At 37.5% G+C, this 13,180-nt stretch overlaps 1 protein-coding gene across 1 annotated transcript in view; it reads right to left on the reverse strand.

Annotated features, from left to right (window-relative positions):
• The window catches only part of LOC121314705 (integrin alpha-9-like), a 133,778-nt gene that overhangs the window by 103,536 nt on the left and 17,062 nt on the right, over positions 1-13,180 (reverse strand). Inside the window, exons 4-11 of the mRNA XM_041248247.1 lie at positions 11,940-12,063; positions 10,574-10,641; positions 8,551-8,680; positions 7,527-7,612; positions 7,215-7,277; positions 5,608-5,745; positions 4,251-4,356; positions 2,332-2,426 (exon numbers count right to left, since the gene is read on the reverse strand). Coding sequence (XP_041104181.1) covers positions 2,332-2,426; positions 4,251-4,356; positions 5,608-5,745; positions 7,215-7,277; positions 7,527-7,612; positions 8,551-8,680; positions 10,574-10,641; positions 11,940-12,063 — 810 coding nt within the window. The remainder of the gene's footprint in view (positions 1-2,331; positions 2,427-4,250; positions 4,357-5,607; positions 5,746-7,214; positions 7,278-7,526; positions 7,613-8,550; positions 8,681-10,573; positions 10,642-11,939; positions 12,064-13,180) is intronic.

The raw sequence follows: 13,180 nt of genomic DNA on the forward strand, positions 1-13,180 counted from the left end.
ATCATTTTCTACCTTAGCCCTCCTTTCAGTCCATATTTATATATATATATATATATATATATATATATATATATATATATATATATATATATATATATATATATATACAGTGCCGAGAAAAAGTTTGTGAACCCCTTAGGATTTTCACATATTTCATATATTTAAAACCGAAAATGTTATTAGATCTTAATATAATTCCTAATAATAGATAAAGATAACCTGATTAAACAAATGACACAAAAACATGATACTTTTTCAACATTTATTTATCCACAAATGATTCAACATTCAATATCCATGTGTGAAAAAGTTTGTGAACCTTTAGATTCAGTAACTGGTGGCACCCCCTTGAGCAGCAATGACTTCAACTAAGTGTTTCCTGTAACTGTTGGTCAGTCTCTCACATCGGTTTTGAGGAATTTTGGCCCATTCCTCCATTCAGAACTGCTTCAACTCTGTGACATTTGAGGGCTTCCTTGCATGGACAGCTCGCTTCAGGTCCTGCCACAACATTTCGATGGGGTTTAGGTCCGGACTTTGACTAGGCCATTCTAAAACGCAAAATTTCTTCTTCTGTAGCCATTCTTTTGTAGATCTGCTTGTATGTTTAGGATCAGTGTCTTGTTGCATGACCCACTTTTGGTTCAGCTTCAGCTCACGGATGGATGGCCTGACATTCTTGTCTAGAATCTTCTGATACAATGCAGAATTCATGGTTGTGTCAATAATGGCAAGCCATCCAGGTGCTGAGGCAGCAAAGCAGCCCCAATCCATCACACTCTCACCATCTTGCTTGATGGTTGGGATGAAGTTCTTCTGTTCGAACGCAGTGTTTGGTTTTCGCCAAAAATAACTTCTCATTGAGGCCAAAAAGTTCTACCTTTGACTCGTCTGTCCAGAGAACACTTTTCCTGAAGTCTTATGGATCATCTATGTGCTCTTTGGCGAACTTCAGACGGGCAGCAATGTTCTTTTTAGAGAGCAATGGTTTCCTCCTGGCTATCCTTCTATGAACACTATTCTTGTTCAGTCTTTTTCTAATAGTTTAGTCATGAACAATCATATTAACCAAGGTGAGAGTGGCCTGCAGATTCTTTGATGTTACTCTGGGTTTTTTTGTGACTTTCTTGATGATTTTCCGTTTGTTCTTGGAGAGATTTGGAAGGACAACTGCTCCTGGGTAGTGACTGTGGGCTTGAACTTGTCTGACAGTGGATTGGTGAAGCCCCAAATACTTAGAAATGGTTTTGTAACCCTTTCTAGACTGATGAACAGATTTCTTTTGATCGTGGCATGATGTGTTTCCACACACCTGTATGGTGAAGACCAAACTCACAAGGTCTCTGATCTTTATATAGGGTGGGGCCTCCCAAACTCACCCCTGAAGATCTACCTAATTATTTAAACACCTGATTCTAACTATCCCCTTAAATGAGCTGATAAAATCAGGGGTTCACTTACTTTTTCAAATACCCTGAATCTTAATTACTCATTGTTTGTCTAATTCATACATCATTTTGTATCAAAGACATGGAATTGGTTAATATAAACCTTATTGGATATTTAAGAAAAGTCTGGTTTTGATTCAAGAAGGCTATCATGGCCTAAAACTATGGAATTTCCATAATTATCACTGGGGTTCAAAAACTTTCTCGGCACTGTATGTATGTGTGTATGTGTGTATGTATATATATATATATATATATATATATATATATATATATATATATATATATATATATATATATATATATATATATATATATATATATATATATATATATATATATATATATATATATATATATATATATATATCTGTTGGTACATTCATGTCAATTTACTGCAGTTTCACTGCAGTAATGATTTCATATTGGTGATCTACAGGACTGTTGTCTGTCGTTGCACGGATCTGATTTTTACAGCCCGCTTCCGACCCAAACCCGCTACTACAGGACTCAACCCAAACCCGCAACCCTCTGCAACACGTCTTCTTACCCGTGACCCGACCCAACCCGCTTTAATAAGATCTGCAACCCAACCAGAACCCGCAAGTGTTTGTCCTTTACCTACTGCTTGCATCAACTGGCTCTCTCACATTTGTAACTGTATATAGATATCAAATGTGCAGTTTTGCAAGAAAAGCATCCTATAGAAAACTTGGATTTTCATTTTTAGACATGATATCTGGTATTACATTGGGTTGCAGAAATCCCTTGTTAGCATGTGTTTCTTTCAAAACTACCTGTTTCAGAGCTATGTAACAACCTGCTCAAGCTCTAGGACTGATGGAATTCTGTTGTTTGCTCCAACCCCTTTAAGAGTATTTACCATGGAATATGTTGCTACAATCCCCTGGGCGTCCCCATGGTAGATATACACAGCTCCAGCAAAATCATCCTCTTTGGGGGCTCCAATGGCAACGTCTATAAATGAAAACAAAGTAGAGATGTCTGAACTGCATACAAACCACTCCAATAAAACCATGTTTCTTCTCAGTTAAAGTAATGATCGAGTAACTCCTTGTTAAATCCCTTTATAGCCACTTTACAATAATCAGCCCCTTGTGTAAAACGTGTCGTAACAGTGCTGATTCACTGCTTAACACTAGCAGCGCCTGTAAACTTTTCTCCATTAAACAACTGACCCAAGATGGACTCAAGTTTTGTACTTCAATCCAAGGCCAGGTTAGTATTCCCTAACAAACACAGCACATTGAGAGTATATTGGGCCACGTTTATCAAGGTCTTAACACCAAAATGAAATATGCTAATATTTTTTTTTAAGTAAAACAACAAAGTAACAAGCAACTATTAAATACACTTTTAGCATTCAATGGTGTTGTATCTAGTTATCTAAGAGTTTTATATTTATTTCACAAAGTATGGTTCAAAACATATTTTAGTGTCTACTCAATAGATATATATATATATATATATATATATATATATATATATATATATATATATATATATATATGCATTACACAGTATTGAAAATCAAACACCTAATAGTGCATGGTATGCCTCATTAGAGTATTTGTATGAGTCTGTAACAAATTTGATTAGATTCAAGTCAATATAATCTAGAAAATAAATACTAGTAAAAATAGGCATGCATATGAAACACTTTAAAATAACTTTAAAAAGAATGAATGCATTTTGATACAGCTGTCTTTGTTCTGGTACTTTCAAGCTGAATTTCAATGTAAAAGTAGACTATTACTACAATTCTGTTTCACACACTTAAGAACATAAAAACATAAGAGATCACCTGGAGGCTTTTCAACCCCTCCTGTGCTTCTCCAGTTCATAGCAGCTGACTGGAATCTAGTATCCCAATGAGTCTGCTCTAATAACAGAGGTAGCTAGTAACCCATTCTATACCCTCACCACTCTCTGTAAAGAAATGTCTCCTACCTTCCTATCCTAAGTCTATCTATTATTTGCGTTTTGCTGTACCAATGGCAGTTTCCAATACACTACTATATGAGCTGTGTAGGTATCAATGGGTTATTAAAAAGACCATTGTGTCAAGGTGAAAGAGTGCTGTTACTAAAGCTGTTAACCAAATCAGACTGGACAGGACTGCTATAGTATACATAGTTTCAATACGGTGTGAAAATAAAAAACACTTCACACCAACGCAGTGACATTGAATGGTCGCGGGGAAATTAATGGGTGTCTACTGTTTTGGATTGAGAACAGTTTTTACAGCCATTTGCAGTCTTTATTTTCACAGGTTAAATGGCCTCTGGGATCTCAGTATAATCCACACAATGCATGCACAGGTATCAGCTTTTAAAGAACACATTACACAGTAAATGCAAAAGCTATAGAACAGAGACACTGTAGTGATGCCCAGGACTGGCGTCAGCACGCGGGAAACCCGGGCAAGTGCTGGGGCCCCAGACACCAGAGGGGGCCCACACACATACAGAAGTAAATGTATTATTTTATTATAAATAAATACATACGTTTAGTTGTCACTAATTCATTAAAAATAATCTTTTTTTCTATTTTCACCCTGTAATGTGTTGAGGGCCAGGGCTGAAAGGTAGGGGGTGTTCAGGTCAGGACTGAGGCATGACTACAAAACTGTGCTCTCATGATGCCTGATTCTATCTAGTGTCATTGATTGTCTATCATCAGTACTGAATTCACATGCATGGCAAAAGCCATGAGAAAAGAGAAGTAACCATGAAACAAACACAGTTCCCACAGTGAACTCGTCTGAGTGTGGAGACTGACCTGGGAAGCCGTCGTCGTCAATGTCTCCCAGCATGGCGATGCTTTCCCCAAAGTGGGCGTTGTAGGCATTGTCCCCGTTCAGGAGCACCTTTTCCTCTAGGACCCCCTGCAATACACAAAGGAAACAGCACAGGCCAATGAAAACACAGCCTGCTTTGTAAAGCTCAGACTCAGCTGGTCTGCAGGAGAGAGCTGGCACCTAACCCAGCCGAGGAAACACCTGTGCGACTGCATCACCCCTCTGGAGCGACAACACATGAACAAGCTCACTGTGCAGCCACTTCCAATGCTGCATTAAAAATGACACAGCACTGGGTTTGCAAGAAAACAAATGTGATAGTAGATAATAAAGGCATATTTGGGGACAACACGGAAATAATTTGAAAAGCAACTTTGTGCAGGTCTGAAACATATCACTTAACTAATGTATTCTTCTTCTTGAATTCCATTGTATATTGTTTTCTGTTCCGGTCCTGACACCGTGGTGACTTTTTAAAAAGTGTAAAGCACCCCTGTGGCCCCTGTAGAGTCTCTAGTATTGCAATTAACCTGCCCCCTGCAACTCTCTGCCCTCGGTGGACCCCATTGTTCTGTGTTTTATCTGACTGATATATTACTTACATCCACTAGGGACAGAGTGTGGCTGGGGGACAGGTTAATTATGATACTGTGGTATACCAGATATAATAAGAGAGAAGACATGTTTGAGAGCTGTATAGGTCTAAAGGGTGCTTTGAACTTCTGCGTTTTAAAAAGTCATCAAGATGTGATTATTAAAACAGAAAATAGAATAAAAAGTGAATATAAACAATAAGAAATATACCTTAGTCAAGATAGCTGCCATACTGCGAAGTTGCTTTCTAAGCTAACAAAGTTAACTGCAATAAAAACCCATAACCTTGATCAAAAACAAACATTAGATTTGCTTGTGTAATGTAAAAAAAAAAAAAACTTGAATGTTGTTCATGTGGTCCGAAAGTGGTTTACCTGTGGTCCACATATCGTTCATGTTTACTGTATTGTGTGGTTTCAAATGCTGCAGCTCCACACATGAATCACATGTGGTTTTCGTGAGGTACTTTTGCAGCAATGGGGAAGGCAGGTTAGTCACACTGATAATGGTTTAATGATAATTATTATAGTTTAATACACTTGCCTATTGTTTTGTTTTTACTTATTCAGTTAATTTCACATGTTGATGCACGTTCATCATGACAAATAATACATATGTATTTATTTGTGTCTGGTGGCTAACTCCGTCCTTAGAGAACTTTGCTTGCTTCCCGAGGGGTGTTCTCTTAGCCAGAGACTACTGTACTCTTTTTTCGTATATCCACCAGAGGATTTTGTTACTCACATTTCCCTTGTTGATGAAGACAGCTACATGGCCCTCGTCTCTGATCTCGCTGAACATAGGGGCCCCGACCAGCAGATCCGACAGGCCGTCCCGGTTCAGGTCAACTGCACATAAGGAGGAGCCAAAGTAAGAGCCCATCTGGAACCAAGCCGAGCCACAACAGAGTATTCAGTCAGGTTACATTGCCAAGACAGACCATTAGTTTTCCCTTTTTGGAGGTTTTTGCTTTTTGTTTAGTTTTTTCAAAATGGTTAACACTTATAAAGTAGGCAATTATTTCAGCTAATTTCTTAGTATGTAACTTTAGTTCTATGACGTTTCAACCAGTCGAGAAAAAATAAATCAGCCTCTCTGTGTTTCTTAGTTTTAAAAAAGTGGGACTTTTCAAGTACATAGACAGACAGCTTCAAGTCTATTCCAAGGTCTTAGCAACAGGTTCTGGAAATAGTTTCTAAAAGTACTTTTAACATTGAGAATGTGAAATATTATAGAAGGTACATATTACAAGCAAAACGAAACTGTACATGTGTCACTTAAGCAAACATTCTGTACAGAGCTCAGTAAAATACAGGGTAAGTGACCGCTAGCTCGTCAGCCTACTGTTTAAATATGTAAAGCGACAGGGCTGGCATTAAACCTGCTATATGTTTGTTAGGGTCAAAAATATCCTCCCAGTGTGCTAACAAGAGTTCATTTTCTTTACGTGAAAACCTCAGCATTTTACTGGTGTCCTTGAGGGAAGTTTATTTCTGAAAGATTTCTGATAGATTTGTAGCAACTTGAACTGTCTTAAGCTCTTTTTAATAATAATAAAAAAAAATGCAACACAAGTAATTTCAAGGACAGTTTGGGTTAGTTATAACTGCCAAGTTATTGTCATGGAAAGCGTTGCTCTAATATCAAAATGGTCAATTATGACTAATGTCAGAGCACCAAATTATTAGTTCTTTACAAGTCACAAGCTGCAGTTATAAGTAATATCCACGTCTTATATATTCTTTATATAACGCCTTTCATAATGGACCACCATTATAAACCACTTTACAGAGATAGGCTGTGAACTGTGCATTATTGAGTTAACATCTCATCCACAGGACAGACCACAAGGAGGTTAAGTGACTTGATCAGGGTCACATAGTGAGTCAGGTGACCTTCTGGGTACAAGCCCTGGACTTTAATCACTGGACCACACTGTCTCCTATGGTGTAGCAAGGGAAATGCATAGTGTAGTAAAGCCTTGCAGAAGCACAGGTGGCAAATCGTCATAAAGATCATGCTTAACCGTGATACAGCAGGCTAAATAAATGCTATACGCATGGGACAAAGCATTGTAAACCGTAAAACTGCTGAGCAAATTAAAAGTGGTTCGCTTTTATACAGGAATTCAAGGTTCCAGTTACAGTGGTTACACAGTTAAGGGTCCTATTCACACTTGTAAAGACAATACACTTCTAACCCTCTCTAAAACATATGTGAAAAGATTTCAATTGTAAACTAAGATTTAATTTATCAACAAAACATTCCTTAAGACATACCTTTAAATCGTTTGTATCTACATGTTCTATAATCTCTGGTCATGTAGGTTTTTTAAGTTTTTGGGCGCCTACCTTTTTCCCTGAGGCTTGAAAAATCTTCACAAGGGATCCCCTCTCTGTTTTAAAAATGTAAACCTACAAAAGAAACATTGGTAGAGAGTAATTAAAAAAAAAACTCCTACTCAAAGATCTCTTTGGTGCTTTACTGTCATAGCCAGGATTCCTGGGCACTGAAAGAGTATCTCGTCAAATAGAAGTTCTGTTTTAAAGATGTCTGCAAACATTCTCAGTGGTTTTGAGTTCCGCTGGCCTCAAATCTCATGTGATTTTTCTGGGATAAGGCAACAAAGGTTTGAACACAAAAATGTTTAAAGAGTGGCCCACCTTTCCTACTCCCCCATCCTGTGGGGCCCCTCCAACAATATCAGTGGCAATGGGCTGGGAGAAGTGACCGGCCGTCACAGCATATCCTACACAGAGGAGGCACAGAGAGAGAGAGAGAGAGAGAGAGAGGAACAAGACTGTGAGGAGCTTTCCAAGTCAGCTGAGTTGTGTTAGAGCTCAAGGGCTGGTTTAAAGATACCTCCTCTCACTGCTCACCCCAATGCAGTATCCAGAAAGAACCAGTGATCTGACCTTTCACCTTTGCAAGAACTCAATTGACACACTGGGGAACAGAGTGAATCAGAACTGTTTTTTATCAAAACCAATGGGGAAGAAAAACAAACATACGGGAAAATTTAAGTGAAAAAAAACAGAAGAGACATAAAATTTGTAAAGGGGTGTGCCCCGATAGATCTGAATAGATCCCCTAAGACACATTCCAGACAGGAGTGAAGTCTATGCTGCACTGTGATACTTTGTATTGGTCCTAATAAAGTGACCTACACAGGTATCATCACGTTACAGAAGCAAGCAAACAAGTAAAACAGAACTGGAATACCGCATACCAATCTAATTTTTCCCTACAATACCAAAATAACTTCGGCACCTGAAAATTAGACACACGAGACTAATGATCTCGAGTTACTGCTCTCACTCAAAGTTTCCCGACGCCCTCGCTTATACATTATAGATATATATATATATATATATATATATATATATATATATATATATATATATATATATATATATATATATATATTATATTTTCCAAATTTTTATCATTTTAAGTTATTTTTAATACAAAAGGCAACAATAAAATAGTAATGAAGAAAAAATAAGATTCAAATGAAAAAATAACAATTTAGATTACGTTTATTTACAGTGTTATAGGTTTAAAAATGTTTTTCATTTGTAATTTTTCTTAAGAAGTGCTAATAGAGAGCCGTAGTGCCTAATGCAGCTAAACGGGTGGGCCTCTGGTAAAAAAAAGGTTGGGAAGCCCTGCTCTAGCTGACCGTACCTAGATAGCTGTATCTGCTTGCTCCGATGGACCCGTCCCGCAGCTTGTAGGAGGTGTTGTCAGTCAGGTTTAACACTTTGACAGTGCCTGTCCAGTAGTATGACCCGGGGGCTCCCATCACAACCAGCTCCTGGAATGCAACAGCATAGACAGCTGAAAACTTGGGATGGGTCAGTGTAGTCGACTACACGATTGCACGAAAATAAAATTAAAAATATTCGAATAAAATTAAATGCTCACGCTTGACAAGAGTTCAAAATCAGTGTTAAACCCTGCACGTTCATGTGAATGGGTCAGGCATTTTAAACGTAAGGACCCTAATTAATCATGCAATGCCCCTAACAGCAAAATCCTACAGTAAATATTCTGTTTGAAATTGCTGCCAATTTTGTTGCCTTGTTTTCAGTTGCCTTGTTTTGAACTGCAATCCCCTGCATGAGTTCACCTAATGACTCCACACAGCCGCTGTTGCTAGGCAGTCGTGAAACAGCCTCCAGGAGCAAGGCACCGGCTAACTTTAAATTTGTAAACAAATGGATATAGCAAGTGCTGAAAAGGAAGCCTAGCTTTAGTAACATTGAAATTAGTAAGCTAATTTAGCTTTATGATGAATATAATACTAAATGCAAAGCAGTACAACACAATGACTAATAAGAAGTCAGCGTGAAAGTAGTTTTTTAAACTCTGTGGACTGCAGTACAATGTAAAACTCTGCTGTTGACTTTCTGCGAATGGATGGAGTAACGTCAACATTTGCACTGACCATTAAAAGTACAACCAGGTATGCTGCTCCTTGTTTTGAATTATTTACAGGTTATTGAATAAACCAAGTAACTTGAACAAAGAAATCTCACCTTGGACATTGTTTGTACATTTCGTGAACCCAGCTGCCTTTTATTCTTTATTTTAAAAAACATTTTTTCAGGTATAAGAATACACAAAAATGTTGCCCCCCGTGTATTCGAATAGGACACTGTCAAGTTCACCATCAACAACATGACAGGGTAACCCATTCCATACCCTCACAACTCTGTGTGAAGGAGTGTCTCCTAAGTATATCTATCTAGATGGTACCATGATACAGCAATGGATTGCCAGCAGTATGTGCTATCACTGTAGTACCATTCTAAAAATTGCTCACACTACTTAGCTGCCCTTGTGTTATCATTGGCCCTTAATACAGAACCACTGCCATTGAAAGTACAGTTCATTTTGGTAAGGAAAACATTTTAACAATAACCAATGAAAGGATTGTGCATGCACTCTGTCCATATCCTTGTATCATCAATGCACTACCTCAGGCTACAAACTTGCATTTCGTTGTCTTGTATGACTGCTTGGTCCAAGCAGGATCCTGTGTTTTATCAGCAATCATAACTTAGGGTGTAATTAACAGCATTTATGCAGGTAGCGTTTTTCTTGCGATAGACCATGACCTTAGGACATGTACCTTAACTTTAAACATGGTTCTGTTTAAAAAAACAAAGTGGGTGCGCTAATAACCATGCTGTTCTTGGTAGTTTGCCACATACAGCTGATTTGGGTGTGAGTTATTTTATGAAACAAAGCTGTAATTTCATAACAATGGCCGTCAAATATGAAACAAGTTATTTGAAGCAAGATATCTCAATGCTTGTTGTACACTATTAATACCCACATTCTCACACACTTCTCTTCTATTTTGGTCTACCATACCATTGGATGGTCCCTTTTAAGAGTTTGACACTAGAAATTTCCACATTCATTTTGCAGTTTTCCAATGCTTTTCCCTTAGTTAAACAATGTATTTCCCATAGTTTATCATGGTTTGCCATATGCTTTGCCATATCTATCTGGGCTTTACAATGCTTAGCTATGCTTTCACTGTGTTTTATTACATTACACATTATGCTTTTACTGTGGTAAACTTTCATAAGAGGTAGACTGCACCCAATGAGCATGTTTGTTCTCAGCACATATTATAGTAAACATACAGTGGAAGGACTGTGTTTGTTCATAATGTAGTACATAAGACATTACGTACCTCTGTAAAGAAGCCTGCAATTCCAGCCTGGCACGAGCCATGTTCTTCCCCATATTTCTTCTTATACTCTACAAGAAAAACAATCCACGTTATCCATCTCCAGGCTCTGCCAGCATCCCAAGCCAAGACTAATTTGAATTCTTCCTCTTTTCCCTACACAGGTATTCAAAGCCGGTCTCATACCCAAAGGAAATATGTGTTAAAGCAGACATATTTAGCTAACATTAGCACTTTTTGGATGTATTCTCACTTTACAGCAAATATTAGGCTTGGATCATTTCATGCAACTCGTTAGTCGCAAATCGTATTACAAATTAATGTGATGAGCGGTTATTTGAGTCTGGCGGTTCAATTTGGAGATAGCTGTCTGTCTGGAAAACGAAGGAACCGCAAGGTTGCCTAAATAAACAGAGAGTCAGATTTCATTGAATACTTTTTTCAGCTGTACAAAAACTCTTGTCAGTACAAATTAATGTGTAATTTAACATAGGTAACAACAGGAGGAATATTTCCCAGGTCCTTAAAAGTTGAGCTACCCCTTTCTAAAATGACAATGCCTAATTTCCCAGTGACCAATCCTAAGTGTAGAGCAACAAAGCCAATCGGATCACTTCGGAATGTCTGCTGATTGGCAGTTGTGCCACAGTCATACGATAATCATAGTGATTGGTTGAAAAGTGTGTAAAACACCAATAGAATCATTTGTAAGGCTGAGTGGGCAATATGGTCCCAGATGTGTACATGAATGGCCCAAAAACTATAACCATAGTTTTACAGCTAATTGATATCAGCACAACAATCAATTTAGTGTTTAAGGCCATTATTTTCTTTAAGCAGCCTTTTAAAATCAAGCCCTGACAATTTCAGAGAACTAAAATTAAAGTAATGGGAAAAATGTCAACTTAGTCAGAGATCTGACCTATTTTCACACATGCAGGCAATAAGATACAGAATGAATAGGTCCCCAACATAAAACTTTTCTGCTTAGTAGCGTCAGTGTACCACCCAGGCCAGATAAGTGCACTGGCACTCTTTGGAACAGCAATCGATTAGTCTTGGTTATTAATTGTACTGCATTATTTTCAATGATCATGTTTCTAACAGTCATATGAAGCTAAAACTTATCAGTGCCATTAAGACAAACCTCCCGCCCCCTCCTCCACTCTATTGTGGAAGAGAACAGTAGTATTTTTTAAAAGCCAACAAGCAAAATGTAGACAGAATGAAAGATAAAGAATGCGACAGATATCACCTAACCAAGGAGAAAATCGCAATTAATGGGAATTAAAATGTGAAAATGTTGTTATCAACCTACACTAACACACTCATTTCCACAGCTAACCAGCACTGCTGGTGCTGTGTTTACCTTCATAGCAAGGAATGAGGTCTCGTCCGTTGCGCTGCAGGTTGGGTGGGATGATGGAGCAGAAGCCATGTGGCAGGATATGTTCAGACCCATAGAAGACATTCTTCCAGCGGTGAGCACAGGCCTGCAAAATAAAAAGGAGGTTTGATTGGGGATGCGAAGCAAGCTACTTCTAGTACATTTATGAATTGAGTGCAACAGAGATAAACCTGCCCAGTGGAGGCTTTGCTGGCGCTTCAGTTGGTAAATTATTTTATTATCAAAATACAGCTATGGACAAAAGTGTGCATTACCCTATAGCATTAAATATAGGGTAATGCATGAATGAAATCTGCTGAATTATGTTACACTAACATATTAGAATTACATACCGCTTTCTAGTTTTCCATATACTGAACGAAAAACTGACAACATTTTTAAAATGTGACATTTCAAAAGTTTTTTTGATTAGATGATGTTAAAGATCTAAATTATGTTCAAATATATATATATATATATATATATATATATATATATATATATATATATATATATACACACACACATTACACACATATTATATAGATATATATTTATATATATATATATATATATATATATAGATATATATTATAGTCTTATATAATAATTTTTTAATTATGTCTCAATCCTAAAATTCTAGGTGATGCAAAACTTTTGCCCATAGCTAACAATGTTATCTAGAAAGGCCTCCCATTAGGAAAGGCTAGTGAATCAGCCAGCTGTGCCACCTCTCCCCATGGAATATCTACTTTAACATGCTCTGTGCTTCTGGTCTCGAAGCTAATGCGCCAATAACAAGAGGTCAAAAAATTTTGCTAAACAAAAAGGTTGTGGCAGTGTCCAACCTGCAAAAAAAAGTGTGGTCTCTATAAAATTACACTGCTTCTATCTGGCCAAGGAGAGCTGATCTTGTTGGGAAGTTGAAATCTTGTGAGATGGCGCAGCTAACCACCTTAATGAAAGCTTAAGAAATTACCTAAAACAGTAATTATAAACCTTAAATACTATGTATAAAACACACATTAAAATCTGCTTTTCTTATCATTGTTTTTTATTCATTTGTGTACACAATCAGTGTTTGACAGCACTGTTTCTGAAACTATCAACAATACAGTCATAAACTCCCCAGTTGCTACAGATTTCTTCCAATCCCCCCCCCCCCAAGTCACTGCATTTTCTTCTAGATTATATTAACAAATTCATGTGTTTTAATAGAATGC

Source organism: Polyodon spathula, chromosome 4 (assembly GCF_017654505.1).
Source record: "Polyodon spathula isolate WHYD16114869_AA chromosome 4, ASM1765450v1, whole genome shotgun sequence".
Taxonomy (NCBI): Eukaryota; Metazoa; Chordata; class Actinopteri; order Acipenseriformes; family Polyodontidae; genus Polyodon; species Polyodon spathula.